At 42.3% G+C, this 18,575-nt stretch overlaps 2 protein-coding genes and 1 long non-coding RNA gene across 4 annotated transcripts; 1 reads left to right on the top strand and 2 right to left on the bottom strand.

Moving 5' to 3' along the window:
- Window positions 1-373: 373 nt before the first annotated feature.
- On the top strand, window positions 374-17,795 carry mcmdc2 (minichromosome maintenance domain containing 2). 2 transcript variants are annotated; one of them, XM_036125331.1, is made up of 15 exons: window positions 374-685; window positions 794-924; window positions 1,017-1,076; window positions 4,082-4,277; window positions 5,282-5,404; window positions 5,511-5,612; window positions 6,671-6,799; window positions 8,417-8,654; window positions 8,740-8,945; window positions 9,051-9,208; window positions 10,424-10,603; window positions 10,690-10,829; window positions 11,224-11,333; window positions 13,901-14,068; window positions 17,686-17,795. In XM_036125331.1, exons 1-14 carry the CDS (start codon window positions 589-591, stop codon window positions 14,065-14,067), a joined length of 2,037 nt encoding a protein of 678 aa, XP_035981224.1. In that variant the 5' UTR covers window positions 374-588; the 3' UTR covers window position 14,068; window positions 17,686-17,795. The 2 variants fall into 2 exon arrangements, with proteins under 2 accessions (XP_035981224.1, XP_035981223.1); XM_036125330.1 differs by having other exon boundaries at window positions 13,901-14,088; window positions 17,686-17,789.
- On the bottom strand, window positions 14,133-16,340 carry LOC105937991. Its single transcript, XR_002429194.2, has 5 exons — window positions 16,134-16,340; window positions 15,308-15,344; window positions 15,040-15,099; window positions 14,581-14,624; window positions 14,133-14,389 (listed from the first exon to the last, which is right to left on the bottom strand). It is a non-coding gene; the product is annotated as an uncharacterized LOC105937991 (long non-coding RNA).
- Window positions 17,289-18,544, bottom strand: LOC105937970 (transcription factor 24). The gene is made up of 3 exons (XM_012879566.3): window positions 18,332-18,544; window positions 17,593-18,036; window positions 17,289-17,516 (listed from the first exon to the last, which is right to left on the bottom strand). Exons 2-3 carry the CDS (start codon window positions 18,019-18,021, stop codon window positions 17,415-17,417), a joined length of 531 nt encoding a protein of 176 aa, XP_012735020.1. The 5' UTR covers window positions 18,022-18,036; window positions 18,332-18,544; the 3' UTR covers window positions 17,289-17,414.
- Between the last annotated feature and the right edge of the window lie 31 nt (window positions 18,545-18,575).

The following is an 18,575-nucleotide window of genomic DNA, read 5'->3' as shown; positions in this document are numbered from 1 at the left end:
CAGTTAAAATGTATTAAAAACAAGACACCAAAACCTTTTAAATCTAAATGCAAAAACTATAACAAAGTCATTAGTTTGGAATAATTTTGTCCAGGTTTGGGCTAGTTTGTCTTTTCAAAAAACCCAATCAGCCATAATGTCTCCCTGTTCAGTGGTAGATTTCCTCTCCACTGTCAGCACATGCATGCTCCGTAGACACAGGACAACTCTGTTTCTTAAAACGTAAAATATCCGAAGACATTTTTTTTTTCATCAAATAAAGAGACTATAAATTATGTTTCGTTAACAGGTTACCCATAAGGTGGTCTCAGCAAAAAAATTAATTCCTTATTTTTTTTTAGGTTTCCCAGATTTCAAACAGTACTTTTTTATAGTCTAGGATAAGACGTTTATGTAAAATAATCCCCATCTGTTTTTGTCTAAATTATATAAGGAAAATTAATTACAAATCATATTTCCGTTCATTCAGTGAAGCGCCCCTTTAACCGAGTCACGCGCCCCGATCTGGAGCCGTTAGTCGGAGGACAACTTCGTCCTCGTGCTGAACGAAAAACCTTAGCTAGTGTTTTATGTCCACTTTTTAGCAAAATGGCCGACATTTTATCGTTAAAAGAGTCCGTTCTGATTTATTTAGACAGAAGCGGAGGTCTTCGGCAGCTTGCGGAGGACTGCAGGCCTCTGAACGGTACCGCTTCGCCGTGGCGCGGCTGAACGTGAACGCTAGCAGCACTTCCGGTTGGACCGACGCTAACGTTTTCCTCCTCCTCTTCCTCCTCCTCCTCCTCCTCTCCAGACCCCCGGCAGACCGAGGCCGTCTACAGGTTCAGGGTTCTCGTTAATCCCGCAGATTTACTAGAGGTGGATGCTGGACTAGGGGACTATGTTCTCCATGACCCCCGCAGAGCGACTGCGCTGTTTCAGTCAGTGAGTGGAAAGTTTAAGGGGACCTACCATAGCTGAAATTAGACTAAATCTATACATTAAGACTGACTTTATGTCCTCGTCCCTTCATCCAGGTGTGTTTCTTGGCTATAAAGACGCTTTCACTTACTGACAAAATACACACAGCCAGCCAGGTAAGGCGTACCTCAAACTGTACGACCAGTAGTTTACCATTTGAGATTTTTCCAGGTTAAAACCACATTTTTTTTTTTGGTATGATAAACCAATGACGGGGTTTTCAAAGATTTTATTTTCAAATACAAATCTGAAAAGTCGGCTGCGGAAACATTTATTCAGCCCCGAGTACTTTCACGCCCCTAAATGAAGTTAAGTGCAGCCAGTTACCTTCAGAGTTCACTCAACTGAGTCCGGTAATTTAGTGTCGGTTTCAGGACGGATGTCTTTGAACGCCTCAGAGGTTTGTTACAGAACATTAGTGAGCAAACATGATGTCCAGGGAAAGAATCAAACAGGTTAGGGAGAATCCATCCATCCATTTTTCTAACTGTTAGGGTCACACTCACAAGGGGTGCTGGTGCCTATCTCCAGCTGTCAATGGGCGAGATGCGGGGCGTTTGGGAGAATGGGCAATATCATACTTCCAGTCACGTGGTGTTGTTACGATAAAAGTACACACAACCGCTTCGTTTACTAAATAGAGCAAAAACAAAGTGCAAAACACAGAAATACTATGCAGGAAGCGCGGTAATTTAATCGGAAAAACTTTGAATTGCAACCAGAGTGAGCTACTGGCGTAGAAATTCGTGAAGTCATAGCATGTGACTAGGCAAGGCAAGGCAAATTTATTTATATAGCACAATTCAGTACAGAGACAATGCAAAGTGCTTTACATGATTAAAATATAGGAAAATAAAACAGAATAAAAGCAAGTAGGATTAAAATGTAGAAACAAAAAAAACCCATTAAAAACAGTAACACAGTTTAACTAGAACAGTCAAAGGCAACCTAAACAAATGTGTTTTTAATCTTGATTTAAAGGAACTCAGGCTTTCTGCACTTTTACAGTTTTCTGGAAGTTTGTTCCATATAAGTGGAGCATAGGAACTAAATGCTGCTTCTCCGTGTTTAGTTCTGGTTCTAGGTATCAGAGTAGACTGGAGCCAGAAGACCTTAATGGTCTGGAGGGTTGATACACTGATGATAAGTCTGTGATGTATTTAGGTGCTAAGCCATTTAGGGATTTATAGACTAACAGAAGTATTTTAAAGTCTATTCTCTGAGAAACAGGGAGCCAGTGTAAGGACTTTAGAACTGGGGTGATGTGCTCTACTTTCTTAGTGTTAGTGAGGACCTGGGCACTAGGCTCCTTTAAAGCAGAGTTGGTTTCTAAAACAATAACCCAAACCACTGAGCGTCGCCCGGAGCTCTGTTCATCGAAAAACTGAAGGAAGATGGCAGAAACGTATCGATATATGGCCGTCGATGTAAATTGGCAAAGTAGGCAAGGAGTTTATTGCTCTAAGACGCAGCTAGGAGGCCCATGGTAACTCTAGAGGAGCTTCAGAGATTCACAGCTCAGGTGGAGGAAATGTTGACAGGACTATTGACTTTTATCCTTTACCCTTATTTAAATGAGCGTGGTGTAGACGGGCACTCTGACTGTTCATCAGGGAGACAGTCTAGGGGGAAGAAACCGTCTCTGTGGCGCCGACCTGAGGATGAAAGTTTAAAACGGTCTGTGTGCAGGATCTATGGGGTCTACAGAGATGTTAGCTGCCCTTTTCCCGACCTGGACCTGTCCAAGTCCTGGATGGAGAGGGCAGGCCAGCCTCCTCGTGCTTCACAGATTTAGCCTGTATAAAAGAGTGACAAGAGGAAAGCCATATGAAGTCATATAAGAGACACAGCAAACGTGTGGATGAAAGGTGTTCTGGTCAAATAAGACCTAAATATAGTAGTTTGGCCTACATCCAAGACACTGCATACCGCCTTGAACATGTACTCCCCACTGTGGAGCAACATAGTAGCATTATCGTCCTGTGAGGAGGTGTCTCTTTGGTGGAGACAGGGTAGCTGGTCGGAGTTAAAGGGAAGACGAATGGAGCGGGTATAGGACCCTTAACAAACCCAAACATGCATCTAGAAGATTTACAAAGTGTTGGAGTAGATCAAAGCATATCAATATGTTAGAGAGGCTCAGTCAAAGCCCAGATCTAAATTCAATTGAGAATGTAGTAAGAGTTATAAGTTTCTGTTCGCAGAGGCTGTTCATCTCATCTGAATTATCTGGGGACTTGTAGGCACAGTGCGAAATACGGGGGGGTCCGGGGGGGCTCGACCCCTTCCGATTAACCCATGAGACCCCCTGAAAGCCTCAAAAGGAAAATTTAAAGGCGGTCTTAAATTGTGTCAAAAAAAATAAAAATTAAAATTTTTTTGTCACTAATGGTCACTAAAAAATTTTATAACCTCAACATTTCCAGTATTTAAAATTATTCACAAATATCAGAATCAGACATACTTTAATGATCCCAGGGGGAAATATGTTCTGTTTTTTGCCAAGTGGAGCCAGCCAATCCTGTTCGCGTATGCAAATTAGCCATGATCGTGCCAAACAGAAGAAAGACGTAACGTTGACAACAATTAATACTAAAAATGTTTAAATTTTAGTATTAGGAACTGATCTTATCTGTTGTGCCTATATACTGAATGATAAATGTCCTCTCAAGTCCTTGTATGTCTGGTGAATGTGAAGAATTGAAATTAAAGCTAACTTTATAAGCTGACTGACTGCATATTGAGAAAATTTAGATCGGTATTGCGCAACAATCGGGAGATGGGGACCCCCCCAAATATTGACAGGTATTTGGCACACTGCTTGTAGGTATAACTTTAGCTAAAGGTGGATTTATAAAGATTAGACTTTAGGGGGGCTGAATGCAAATCTGTGCCACATTTATTTAAAAAAATACTTTTTTTGTCCTTTTTCTTTACAGTTCACTGCTTTTTGTTGAAAGTATTACCTAAAATACCAGTAAAATGCGTAAAAAATCTTTTATTATAATGTTTAACAAAAGGTGTGAATCTCCAATGGCTATGGATACTTTTACAAATGAACATCAAAATCGAGGTGCTTCATTAAGACTTTATTTTTTTTCCCTTCTTGTTCTCATCTGAGGTGAACGTGTCCCTGAATCTCACACACCTCCCTCCTTTTCCCGAGTACACGATGGACCTCAGCAGTTTTCACCGAGTGCACGGCCCGATGAGGCCCGTCTCCATGGAAGGGGCAGTCATTGCCCTCACGAGGGTCACCAAGTACACCCAGGGGGCGAGGTTCCTGTGCACCGATGACGGCTGCCCCGGCTCTACAGGTAAAATCCCCCCCCCCCCCCCCCATCCTAACTCTGCCCTTCACTTTCTTTGTATTTTATGTAACTCAATTCCGCCAAACTTCTTCATGCTTATCTTTTATTAAAGCAGCCTCAAGCGATCCCCTTTCCTCTTCCCCCCCCCCCTCTGGTGTTTTATAGTTTTGTTTTTAATCCAGCGTTAAAATAATACACTTAACGTAAAGCCTTGTTAAAGTTACCGCACTCTGTTGATGGTTAAACAGCCCAGTAGACCACTTAAGCGAACTCCGCTTGTTGCATAGCAGTTTTGAAGGAATGACGCTCAAAACAGAATCCTGCACCTTAATATATTTAATCTAACAAGGCAGGGGGTTGTTTACAGCTTCAGTACTGGATTCTCATACATAAAACAATGCGAGGTGGGTAAAATATGGACATGAGAGGGGCAAACCTCTCGTTTACATCAGTTTATGTGGATCAGCAAAGAGCTGCTCCAGGATTGGTCGATCCTTCCCATGTTGTCTTTGGGATACGTGTCATTGTTGACCTGGCTCCAGGGATGTCCATGTGACTCGATCAGGGCTGTAATCGGTGGTCTTTCATTATAGCTTTCATTCATCTCACATTTAATGTAATAATGTAATATCATCTTTATTGTCATTGAAACATACATTGAAACATACGTTACAACGAAATTTGTTCTCTGCTTTTAACCCATCACCCTTGGGGAGCAGTGGGCTGCCATGTGCGGCACTCGGGGAGCAATCTGGGGTTAAGGGTCTTGCTCAGGGACCCAGAGTGCCGGCACTGGAGATCGAATCGGGTACTTGCATCCTTCTCTGAGTGCAAGCGTGCTGCTCTAACCACTCGGCCACAAACCCCCCCCCCCCTGGTTCATGGCAGAGCACGGTTCAACTAATAACTGCACCCATTTTTTCCCCTAGCGTAATATAAAGAAATCAGGGGATGCCCGTGACGTTTAGCTTGGATTCCCCTTTCCTTGCGTTCATTTTGTTTTCTTGAAGGCTTCCACCACATCCGAGTCCACGCACCTGGAGCCACCGAGTCCGCCACGGTGAGAAACGACTTCAGCTGCACCATCTGCAGCTCCCAGCTTAAGGAGGACGTGAAGTTTCGAGTTCTAGGAGGTGAGAGACTGGTCTCAACAGGGCAGGCTATTTCAGGTTTGCTATGTGTTTTATTGGGAGGGGTGAATGTATTTGATTTGTTCCTTTTTTTGTTGTTTGGAAACAGACAAGCAGCTGGTGGAGCTGATCCACGCAGACGCGCTGGACGGTCTTAGAGGCCACCAGCAGAGTCCGTTCAGATACCAATCTGTCACGCTGTTTCTGAGAGGTAAGAGCGCCCTGCTGTTTTCTGAACCCAAATAAACCAAAAAGTATACACACCCATCTAGCTCTTACACATTTCATCAAATAACAGCCACAAATTAAACATATCTTTGGGGGGGTTGTATGATAGAAGAACAGAAAAGTGTAGTTGTCTTATAAAAATCTAAAAACTGCAGTTTGCTTTAGCATTGACTGGGTGCTTCTCTTTCTAGCTTTAGATGGTTGATTGAACAGCCTTTAGTTTTATGACCTAACTCTTTCCATTTAACAACCCTCGGAATACACTATTGTTTGTACTTTTGCAAGGTACTTTTTGCAAGGTACTTTAATTGAGTGATTAAATATCACTGTTCTTGCAATTTTCAGTAAATGAAATGAGAAAAAAAAATAGTTAAAGAGAGAAAAGAGATAAGGTGCCCTAATAAAGCCTAGTGTGGAGCTGCATGTTCTCCACTTGCTTGTGAGGGTTCTCTCCAGGTACCGGGTTGGTTTAGACAATGGATGGATGGAAAACTTTGATAGTGTGTTATTTGTTTGCACAATCCGATTTTCTTCCATTGCTCTGGCTCCCAGTCACGGCTAACAAGGTCAGGTTTGTTTAAACCCGCGGTCACACGTATTGACGTTAGCCGTTCGTTTCCTGTGGATTTCCAATTGAGCCGCGCGATCGCAGAAGGAGAGAGAGAGAGTTAAGGTAAACGGATTCTTGTGCAGCCAACCGCGTCTCATGCTGGGATGCGAAGTGTTTCTGCCCCTTCTACTAATATCGCCCCGCCCAGAAACCCATGGGAGCTCGCCAGATCTCAGCAGCAGGATTAACATAGCCTGTTGACTCAGTCATGTGGAGGAACCCAATACAGGGGGTTTCTGTTACTAAACATATATTTTAATAAGTCCAAGGAGCTCTCATTAGCTAGCTGACAGAGAAATCCTTGTTCTGGGCGCCACACTCTTGTTTCTCTTGGCAGGGGTTGTTGTTAGCACGCATGTCTCTTTAATGATCATAAAGCAGCCCCCGTTGAGTGTTATCGCTTTGTGTCCCCCTCCTCTCCTCTCACACAGATGAGCTGTGCCACTCGATGGCAATTGGTCGACGCTACAGGGTGGTGGGCATTCCTGCGCTTGTGCATCAGTGGCCAAGCCTGACCTGGAGCGTGGAGGCAAACCGCGTCCAACCGTGGGAGCTGCAGTGTAAGTCAGAGGGAAGCTCCAGATTAATCCAGAGTCAGAGCATGCATCTGTAGACATATAGTGATATATTTATAGAAATCATCATACATGTTGAGCAGGATTACCATGAAACCTGCAGGACTTTCTACATTTTATCAAGCTGGTAGTAGGAAGTGCAACTTAAAGTAACTTTTGACCAACTTTACTCCTACAAGTAGTTTTACTTCAATATTCAGCTAAATATTCTTTTAAAGTAACACAAGACAGAGACACACACTCGCAGTTTTTCTTGAAAGGAAACTTCTCGTTTAATCCTGTGTCTGTACACACAAACTTAGCCACTAAAGCTGATCTTGATTCTGATATTAATGTTGCCGCTGGAAGTAATTTGCACTGCTCTAACGTGTATGTGCTGTATCCACGACTACAAGCATTTGATTCATAAGTTTTATGTTGTGAAATATTCACTTGGAAACGGGTTTTATTTAATATTTGTTTGTGTTCCTTTCTATCTTTGTCTTTAAAATCCCTGAATTGCCACAAAATCGTATATTTTTGTCCGTCCGTTTACATATTTTTCCAAATTCAATCAGACATTTTGATCAGCTGCTCAGCACTTGAGTCGCCCTTTGGACCAAATACTTTTTTACTCCTGCATAATAAATTTTTAGATGGCTACTTTTTTTTCTTTTACTTTAGTTAATCCTTCTATTAATTTAGTAACATGTTTGGCCTCTCCCCCCACCTACTACAAAGTATTGAGTTCCTCAGGCTACGTTCACATCGCAGGGAAATGCCACCCAAATCCAATCTTTTTGCCCATATGCGACCCAAATCCGTCTTTTTCATGGCCCAGTTCCGATCTTTTCAGCTCTCCAAGAAATCCGATTTGTCCCACATCCATATGACTTAGACAACTTTATTGTCATTTTGTATGCACAGAGTGCTACAGAACGAAACATATGTGGTGCTAATTCAGATATTTCAGATATTTCTCAAAGTGTCCTCAGTCTGAACGGTCTTTCACGTCACTCTCCTGTCTCTCACTTCATCCACACACAGTAGCAGCAGTTAGCGCTCCATAAAGGACCAGTGTTAATAGCTGCTGCTTTCTTATTAGTTATTATTATTAGTTCATCTTGCTATGATATGATCTTAATATTGTCGCCTCCCGTTGTGCTACAGCTTTCTAATAATAAGGAGGCCAGTATACATTTTTTTAAAAGTTTTTCGAGTGTTTTTTTTTTAAACAGAACTGTATCAAACACTTCTAGAAGCAATTACATTCTCTATTACTTTCGTAAACAGCGCGCTGCTGTGTGACGTCTCCTTCTTGTTATCCAGCACGCGGGTCGTTTTGCAGTGTGAACAGCCACCTCAAAAAAAATAAAATAAATAAATCAATTCTAGCAAAAAAAATAAAAAAAAATCTGAATTGAGCATGAAGACCTGCAGTGTGAACGTAGCCTTAGTCCCTGCTGGGAAAAAAGTATCCTCACAGCATGATGCTGCCACCACGGTGTATCACAGTGTACACACAGGTTCTCTAACTGAATGTCCTATGAGGACACGTGACAGCGTGTTAAAACATTTAGAGGGTACGAACAGGTATTTTTAGGTATTTGTCTCTGCCTACAGGCCGCCATGAACTCCCTTCCAGATTCCTGGAGCTGTTGGGTTGCCTGGCCTCTTCTCCCTGGAGGTTCCCTGCCGTCGTAGCTCACTGCTTTGGGTCGGGCCTGAGCCCTCCCGGCCTCTACAACACACTCAAACTGTGCCTGCTGCTGAGCTCCGTGCAGAGCAGGACAGACGCAAACGACGCCTTTCACAACCTGGATCTCCTCGTGGTCACGGCTGATACGCTCGTATTAGACAGGTAAAATGTTAACTGCATGAAACAGAGACGAAGCTGGACTCTTAACGACCCCCCCCCCCCCCCCCCCCCCTCGTCTTTGTGCCAGGCTGATGACGTACGGTTTGGGTTTGGCGTGTCGCGGCGTCAGACATCAGGCCTCTGGGGAGATGTTTGCCTGTCTGTCCCGGGACCAACACGGAGCAGGCACCGCCAACATCCACGCCGGTTCTGCGTTACTCGCCTCCGGGGGCATATGCATGCTGGGAGATCTTGGCCTTTACAAAAAGGACAAGCTGGATCACATACAGTCAGGTGTGCCACCCTCGCGGTTTCTTAAGAGCAGCAAATTGTCAGATGAAGGACAATTTTCTCTGTTTTTAAAGAAGGTTTTGGAGTGCGTGTGTTTTATTTCGTCAGTTCTGGAGAGCCGCTCTGTGTCTGTGTTCATCCCTGGGAAGAAGTACGGCGAGGAGGCCGACCAGCAGCTTTCCTTCCCAGTCCAGTGCAGCTTCTGGGGCCTCGCAGACTCGTCTCAGCGGTCTGGCAGGACGGACTCTGCTGTGCTGGGAACTGCAGTGAGTGCTGAACACAACCGGATGTGGTAGTGACAGCATGCAACAAGATGTGTTTGGGGAACTTAAATCCTTCGGTTGACTCGGCTGAACTGAACCAAAGACAAAAAAAAAAAAGAAAGTCTGGGAAAAATATGGAAATTTTTCAGGTCTAAGTATGAAACATTTGTGTTTCCAGGCTTTCATCCTTGTTTCAATTTCTAAAAATACACTAGATTTTTTTGGCACTTTTACTTACATTTAAACTAAATATTTTGCCTTTAATTTTCCACATCAGGCCTTGGGTTTATCATTTTAGCCATCGGCATTTCGTTCGAGTTACAATGCTGGGAAATTCACAGATAAAAGAGCAATTTCTGGGCATCTAAACTATTACATACTTGGGGTGTAAACTAACCTTGGGTTTTCTATATATTGTGAACAAAGGCCTGAAACAGCATTTTTTTTTAAACTGTTGCAAACACAATAAAAAAGTGTCAAGATCATCGACGCACTTTAGAGATTGTATTTTTAGTTTGGCTAATCAAGTCAAAGTTTAGATTTTTAAATAGATATAATCATAGTTGGTCCACATGCTGTGAAATGACCTTTTACCAAACTCAGAAACCACACTGCAAAAAGGGAACTAAAAGGTAAGTAAAATCTTCTTAAAATGTGTAACTTTTTCCTTGATTTGAGCAGCTAAATAATATTATTTGCCAATGGAATGATAATTTCTAACCCTACAATAAGATAATTAGCTAAACTGCACTTGAAATAAGATGATAGAGATGAATTGTTTTTATTTTAAGTACAAAAATCTTATTCCATTGGCAAATAGTCTGATTTACCAGCTCAAATCAAAGAAAAATACACTAATTTCAAGAGGATTTTACCTACTTTTAGTTCCCTTTTTGCAGTGCAAGAAGCTAACTTCATCCTCAACTTACTGATAATTGGAAATGACCATTGTGCAGCGTTTTTACTTTTTAGGTATTATAATAGTTCAGCAAAAACATCTGAAACAATTTATCTGAGGAAGTCTGAAATGAGAAATTAAAGCAGTGCTTTTGAAAAATAAATTTAAGTGTCAGAAAGTGAAGATGGGAAAAGGTGGAATCAAATGTATGATTTAAGTCTGAGTCTAAGTTCCACATCTAAAGAGAGACTGTTGCTGATCTTTATGCTTTAACAACAGCACTTTGGACGCTGATTTTGTTTAATTTTTACTGTGAGCAGGAAATGGGTCCCGTGCAGGCACAGCTTGCTGAAACCTTTGGCCTCGTCATTCAGTGTGGAGACAGGGTGGGAGAGCAGGGCGTTCTCGCCCAGGCTGTCCACACCCTCCAGCAGGCCGTGCAGCCTGGAAGTCAACGCCATCCATCTTCCTGGGACTTTTCCCAAGAAGATTACCAGAAGGTTCACCACCAAGTTCTGTTACCACGTCCTTCGCATTGATTTAATGTGTTTTATTTGATTTTCTACGCGCTGGGTTTTATTTTCAGCTGGTGGCTCATTGTCGGGGTTTGCAAGCGGAGCTCAGCCATGAAGCAAAGAAACTGATCCACGGTTACTACATGGCGAGCCGTCGGGCTCGGACGCAGAGTCAGGGAGTCAAGATTTCCTTGGCCTCCATCAAACTGCTGTAAGCCCTCTCCTGCAAAATGCCAGATCCCATTTTTACAACCAGCGGTGCCGTCCAGTGTCATTACATCGGCCTCCACTAGATGGCATGCAAACCGAAACCTTTGCTCCCTCATCATTTTTCACTGAATTATGACAACTGTTTACAAATCTCTTCCACTGTGGTGACACTTTTATGTGCAGCTAAAACCTATGAAAATAAATCTGTCTTCAGTAAGAAGGCAGGAGAGAGAAGCCACATTCTGCTCTTAATCTGAAGACATTTACTCCACACAGCCTCTAGCAGCCTTGATTCATTCCTTTCAGTCTTATACTTTTACTCGTTAGCCATCCACCATCAGCATAAATGCTGTCTTCTGCGCTCTCTTCTTACCTCCCGCTCGTTTGATTGACAGGATCTCTTTGGCCGAGGCCCACTGCAGGCTGTGCCTCAGGACTAAGGTGCTGGAGGAAGATGCAGTGATCGCTGTGCTCCTGTGTGAGAACTCTGTCACTCTCAAGCATGGTAGTAGCTCTTACTGTTCTACAACCCCTCCTCCTAAAGTTAGCAAACTTGCAGTTTTATATTTACGTCGTTATCTAGGCGTTAATTATAGCGCTAATTATAGCCAGTGCAGTTGTTGGTGGGAACAGATTAAACACACACACACTGTTTAGTTCTGGTTATTTTACAGTCTCTATATTATAGTTTAAAAACTAAATTCATCTTTCAAAAGAATATTACAAAAGATCAATTAAAGTATTTTTTACAACAGAAATTTAGTAAAATTCAATACCTATGTTTAACAACGTTGACCGGTACCAAGTCCTCCTGGAAAATGAAATCAGAACCTCCATAAAGCTTGTCAGCAGAGGGAAGCGTGAATTGCTCCAAAACTTTCCCAGCTACTCCGACTTTCAACTTAAAAAAACAAGACAGAGGACGGACAAAACTCCCCAAATAATCACCAGACTGGGAAAGTTTCAGGCTAGATTCTAAGTAACTTGGTTTCTGTGTCTGTTTGACCACATAGTGACAATCTGGTCCTTTTTCTCAGTAGAAAAGGTAAAACTGTTGTGTTTTAAGCTCTAGGAGCGTGGCAGTTTTAAGCTCTAGCCTGAATACATCTGTGTTTGGTGGCTCTTAAACAGATCGCAGCCATAGCAATGCCAGTAAGGCGGTGGTGTCCAGATTACAGCTTCAGGGCCAACTGTGGCCCTGCAATAATTAGGGTTTTGACCGGAGTTTAGGAAAGGTACAAATTTGGTCCTCCAGCAAATGGAGCTGACAAATTTGTATTATTAATTGAAAAACATGTTATGGGCAACAAAAACTAAAAACATGGCAAATAAAAGACAATTTACTGGCCATGATTTTACCTTAATTTTAATACCATATAGTAAGTAGGGCCAAAAACACACAGCAACCTTTTAGTCAAAAACAGACTTTATGGGCACATCCATTCATTAAACTGGGCCAAATACCACTAGGGAATTAAAAAGAAAAACTTTTCATTCGTCGACCAATCAGGAAAGAAATTACAGGCAAAATATTTTTAGTTTGGTATTAATTCAGTATTTTAAGGCAAGTTTATTTATAAAGCACTTTTCAGTAACAAGATTATTCAAAGTGCTGTACATGGACAAACATTATTTTATATATAAATTTGCTTTTGGCCAGCTCTGGTTCAGACACCACCGCCTTAAGGCTTCGTAGTGTGGAGGCCTTTTTCTTCACACTGAACAATCGGCTTCTTTAGCAAGCAGCCTTTTTGGTTTACCGTCTCTCTGGATGATGCCAGCTGTACGCAGCCTGCCCCCTGATTGTCTGAGAGATATCACCATGTGTCTATCACAAATCCTTTTGTAATATTCTAATTTGAACTGAATTTTGTGCCTTCATTACCTAATGCTATATTCCTGTAACAAACATTTCAGTGTGCTCAATGACAAAAGAACAAGGTTCACTTTTTGATTTACTGAAATTCACATTTTCAATCCTATTCTGAATGAGAAGCAACGTAAAGTGAAGATTTATAAACCACCAGGTGTTCGTGTATGTCATCTATATACATCAGTCCTTTCTAGTTCATATAGTAGACACAAAAATCTGACAATCACCTACAAACCGTTGTGCTTCAAAACCACGCAAAACCTCAGCAAGAGCCGACCTAGCCTGTGTGCTACATCCCATAATCACCTTAATTAGGCAGAGCTAATATATTAAACACCGCTAAAGATAATATATTTTGTAGGGTTAAGAAACAAAAACTGGCCTCAACATAATTATTCTCACACTGATGTAAACACGGCCAGACCGTCAGAGAACTAATCTTTCACCAGCTGGAAGCTCATTCTGACTCGTCCACAAGCCCCTTAAAATAGATGTTTGTCTCATGATCATTTGGTGTATTTCTTAAGTTTTACATTTAAGATAAAATAGGCTTTATTGATCTCACATTGGAGAAATTCACTTGTCACATCAGCTCAGTAATCAATCAGAAGGTGCCAAAAGTAGGACAAGGTGCATTGGTTATATACAGTGTGTATTTGACTATATAGTATAAATTTATTCAATCTACAATGTCTTATTACAAAAACTTACATTTTTATGTCATATGCCATTTAAGACTTGTTGCAAAATAATTGACCCCTTTTTTAATATTGACCTCAAGATTTGAGACTAATATTTAATATAGTATGATCCATTGGGTATAGGCTTCAGTAATAAGACATTTATCCACTCATTTAAATACAATTCGGAAAAAGCTCAGAATTGTTAAACAGGGAATCTTTTTAAAGTGGGTCTTGTAATTAAGCCACATATGTTGACATTTTAGAAAAGGGTCTTAAAGACGCCTTTCTTTTACACTAGAGGGACATGATAGACATGAACACTGGCAGAGACCCCAACTCTTCTAAAGACAAATAAGCAGCTAAGAAAATTCAGGCAACATGGAGGCTTTAGTTATACCCAACTTCCCACTGGCAAGCCGTACAGTGATCATGATAAATGTTGCATTACCTGATTTATCTTGTATAAAACCCAAACATTGACACTACTACATTGTTGTGCATGACGTCCTCCCCCAGGGGCGTCTGCCCTCGTCGTTCCACCCGACGCCGTCTTTCCTTGCGACCTGGGAGATGCGGATGGTCTACAAAGGAGAGACGCCGTCCTGGACGAGCTCCACCAGAGCATCTTACGCTTCGTCTACACATTCGCTCCGGGAGCAGATGCGTACATTACGGAGGAGTAACGCCTCGACATAATCCGTAAGGTAGGAAGAACGAGCGACAAGAATCAAAGTGACACACACTGCAGTAGGTGAGATTAAAAGTTTATTAGATGTGGTCTAATACACAAAAAGCTTCAGGCAAATGAAAGCAGGCATTTTTACACAAGGTAAAATACAAGGAAAAGAATTAACAGACTGTACAGTAAACATTTACAACATAAAAACCCAATAGATGTTGTATAATGTGTCCTTTAGAGTCCAGGGTCGATTCACCAGTAGTTCTAATCACAGAATGAGGCTATAATACCTACCTCCTGATGACGTGAAACCAGCCAGCTGGTTCCTGACAAAATAAAAACAAAAAAAATAGGCCCATAAGTCAAAATGAAGATCGCCCTTTATGTTAATGTAAAAACAGTTTTAGTTCAGTTTTTCACGTTTTCAGCACCCCCTTTTAGGTCTGATGGGTAAACGGCGAAATGTGATATTCATCATTACAACTCCAAGTATAAAACAAATACGACACAAACTTACCGGCCCTCAGAGATGATGTCCTAAACTGCAGCAACCGCAAAAACCTGCAGAATCCACACAATTTTAGAAGTTTTAGGAAACAAGTTTGGCGAGATAAAAGATGTCATGTTTCTGTCTCCCCCTCCAAAAATCAATAAAAACACTATAAGACTGTAGTCTTATAGTGTTGAAACCAAAGCCACAGCTGGACATTCAGTCGACACCTTCTCACCACTGTAATGTCTGATGGGTAAACGGCAAAAGGTTGAATTCATCACTAATCCAAGCTGCGACTTTTTTAAAATTAGTTTAAAAACATTAAGTTAGAGTAAAGGAGGCCTAATGCCAGAAGCAGAAATATCCTCAAGTCTTTTTATTTCATCTTTGTTGGGATAGTTTTTCCCGCTCTTTACAACATTAATCTGATTTATTTAATTGGTATTTTGTGATTACCAAAATAAATGTGGAAAGATTACTCACCGCGCTCTGGAAGCAAACCAAGGATTGCACCTCAGATGCATCTAGGCCACCATAAGACATCTAAACAATGAGGGGGAGGAGAAATGTAGCTGTTTAAAAATGACAAAGCATCCCCATTCCACATCACTAGCAGGAAATTACTTTGTAATATGCTGGCATTTCAGTTCATCACGTTTTCACCATGGTATTGTCTGACGGGTAAACGGCAAAAAGATGAGCTCATCATTACTGCAGCAAGGGCCTGAATAAGGACCTGCTATAGGCTCACCTTAGAGGTCCACGTGGTGAAGATCGACGTTCAGGATCTGAAATAAGAACACAAGAAGGGACAGAGTGAGTGCTCCACGTTTTTCAGCCCGCTAGGCGCGTCCTGTGCCTGGATGCATGACTTTTGGTGACTGCAGTGGCCAATATATTGAGGGTGGATGACTGATCGCCTGAAGGTCGAAGGGTACAGCCTAACACAGCTTGGGAGCACAGCTAACATGGCTAATCCGGGGACAGGTTCAACAGCAGGTCACAACCTTTAAAGCGACCTTACCCTCCTCTGTGATGACTCTCTGATCAATGAGTCCTGCTCACATTAAAATATGGACAGCAGGGGACGCGTCTCCCCCTTTGAAGTGTCATAAACAATGATTTATTGTTGTCCTTCAGGGAAAAGCCCCGTTCTCACAGAAACACGATGCAGCATGCTTGGCAATCCTTGATTTTACAGCCACGATGTCCCTTAACGCTTCGACCCGATCCGACATAGTACCTTCTTCAGATCGGAGTCAGCGCTCAACCAAACCACGTGGACTCTGCAGGCCAGACTTCTCGTCTTAAATGTATAAAATCAAACCAGATACCTAAAATAAAAATCGACGTACCGCCGTTCTGGTTCCTACACATACAGGAAAAACACATTTTTACGCGTAGAGGCCTGAACAAAGAGAAGAAACCCATGCTGCGCTCCTTTAACCACGTGGCTGGGGGGGCTAGCTATGCTAACTAAACGCTCGTGGGCTAACTGTCTGATTAAAGAAAACAGGATGGATTACTACAGTTAAAGCAAATAAGGACATGTATACATAAAAACAACTTCTGCTCACCGTCGCAACCGATCAGCAGTAGACGGGGAAACCGCGGCGGCGTGGCAGCAGGAGCGCTCCGCTTCTCTTCTCGGCGTGGAGTGAGACTTCTTCCGCTTTGTCTTCTCCGTCCTGCGCATCAGAGCTGCGCAGTGCGCCGAGACGCACCGCGGAAGGGACTGCGTTCAAATTATTTAAACTACAATATTTAAAGCTGCAATGCGTGTTCTTGCTCTCACGAATGTGTTTTCGTAAGTTAACGCTGCTGTATGTTTTCGACGATGCATAAGTAAATAATAGATTATTGCATCAATATTAAGGATTAATAATAAAAAAAGTTTAGAAAACATTTGTTGTATTGCACCTAATCGTCTCTAAACCCGTGGTCCCCAAAGTTTAGAAATTACAACCTCACAAAAAATATACGGGTCAGTTTGTTCTGTCTGTTAATCTTTTTAAACCAGCATAAACTATAATGCTGAATTTCAAATTATTTTTTTAAACTGTTAGTTTTTTTAGGTGTTCAAAAGCGATTTCAATTTTAGATTTTTAGAATAAAGATCTAAAACGTATTTGACATTTTCCCTTTAATCTATTTCTAGTTTATCACTGATGCTATTTGAAACCTTATCATAAAGATGAGCAAACATATATATTTTTTAATATGATCAATAATTTCTCAAAAGCAAGTACCAGAGCTAGCTTTATTAGACTAAATGTAATAATGTTACAGTCTACTGTTAGACATTTTTAAACAATAATAATAATAATAATAATAATAATAATAGTAATAATAAAACAACATTATGTGTCAAATTAGCCAGCTACACTTTAATTAAATTCTCTGGAGACTTACTTCGGAGACTTCTACTTAAATTCTTTACATTCTCTTGTTATTTATTCACAACAAAAAACCCACATTTACCACCATGCATGTAAAAAGAAGAAACATGAGATAGAGGGCCTCCATTGTCGGCCCCCTGACAGACCACTTCACATGACAGATGCCAGGTTATTCACACATGCATTTAGTGCAAATGTCTCCAGTCGGGAGTGCACGCTCAAGCATGACGGGCTCCACGGAATGTCAGGACATGCGTGGAGCTGCGCAGTGCGCACATGCGCTAAACAAGAAAAAAAACATGCTTTTTGTTTTGCTACAAAAATTATATACAGTAAAATTCACGTAATATATTAATTTACATAGTCTTAGAGCTGCAGTGGAAAGGGACAGTCAGAATTTTTTTTCCTATTCTGTTTGGAGCTCATGCAAATGTCACATGGCAACAACCCATTTAGGGTCTATTGCGAGGAGGAGGACGGGCCTTGGTTCTCTGAATCGGAAGGATTGTTCAGGAACTGTCCACTTGCTCCGACGTACAATCTGGACCGCATTGGCCATTTCTGTGAAAAGCAATTGCAATTAAATGAGAGAGAACCACCGGGTTACCGTCACCGTGATGGGGGGAACAGCACTGACCTTCACAGGGTGCAGGTATCCTTCACCTTTCAGGGAGTGTAACGCCTCCGTGTGTTTTGTGCTCTCTCCTTCATCTGCGCCTTCCTCCTGCAGTGTCCGAGTCAAATGGGCGATGTAGGTGGTGGCTAGTATCAACACGTCGAGTTTGGACAGCTTGGTGTCCGGCGGCACCGACGGTAAAGTCCTCTGGAGCTCCAAGAAGGCGTTCCTCAGCGTCTGCACCCGGCTCCGCTCCCGCGCCGCGTTGGCCGCCGCCGGCCGTCCTCTGCCGCCGAGCGCGCCGCTCTGGAGCGCCCTGGGCCGGTGGAGCTCAGCGCGGCGGCGGCCGTCCGGACTGGAGCTGGGGCTGGGGCTGGACGCCGGGCTGTCATCCACATCCACCACCGAGCAATTGCCGCTGTCCATTTGGAGCGCCGGACTTCCCACCATATGGGTTCTACAGATCTGCGGATTTAACATCGACATTATAATATTTATCGGTGCCAGTTGTCTGAGGCACAGACGTCGACCATATATTGTAGTTGTTTTTATTATTTATTTCTGGCACTCGTTATTCTAAAATAAACTTGCTTAAAAATGTTGTTTAAGTTTGTCTGATCTTGTTTGTGCACAACTTGGCCTACGCGCAGACATCCTGCGCTCTGACTGCTCAGCGCCTAAAACCAGCTTTTATTTTAATATATTATATTTTATTATTTGAACCACAGACCTGGTGAATGTAGATGAATGTGAATTTTACCTCTGGTAATTATCCACTGCGCACTGGTGAACGTCATGAATATACAGTCCGAAGCGGCCTCCTGCTCGTCCTCCTGTCCTCCCGACGCGCGCATCCAGCTCCTCACCTGTGTGCGTAAAAGTCTCCGGAGCTCCTCTTAATTTATTGGAAACATGCGACCCAAGTTCTCACCCCCCCCTCCCTTCCCGACGCAATCAATCACCCGGCCCGTAGCCCGGCGCTCCTCCACAGCGGACCAGGAGCC

Source organism: Fundulus heteroclitus, chromosome 21, assembly GCF_011125445.2.
Source record: "Fundulus heteroclitus isolate FHET01 chromosome 21, MU-UCD_Fhet_4.1, whole genome shotgun sequence".
Classification (NCBI taxonomy): Eukaryota; Metazoa; Chordata; class Actinopteri; order Cyprinodontiformes; family Fundulidae; genus Fundulus; species Fundulus heteroclitus.
The sequence above is the reverse complement of the archived record's forward strand: the minus strand, read 5'-3'. Positions and strand labels throughout refer to the sequence as shown.

Coding starts and splice junctions, on each gene's coding strand:
- LOC105937970 (XM_012879566.3), bottom strand. CDS start 18,021: ATGGTGGGAAGTCCGGCGCTCCAAATGGACAGCGGCAATTGCTCGGTG. Junction 17,517..17,592: donor GATACCTGCACCCTGTGAAG/GTCAGTGCTGTT, acceptor TGCTTTTCACAG/AAATGGCCAATGCGGTCCAG.
- mcmdc2 (XM_036125331.1), top strand. CDS start 589: ATGGCCGACATTTTATCGTTAAAAGAGTCCGTTCTGATTTATTTAGAC. Junction 686..793: donor GGACTGCAGGCCTCTGAACG/GTACCGCTTCGC, acceptor CCTCCTCTCCAG/ACCCCCGGCAGACCGAGGCC. Junction 1,077..4,081: donor AAATACACACAGCCAGCCAG/GTAAGGCGTACC, acceptor TTCTCATCTGAG/GTGAACGTGTCCCTGAATCT.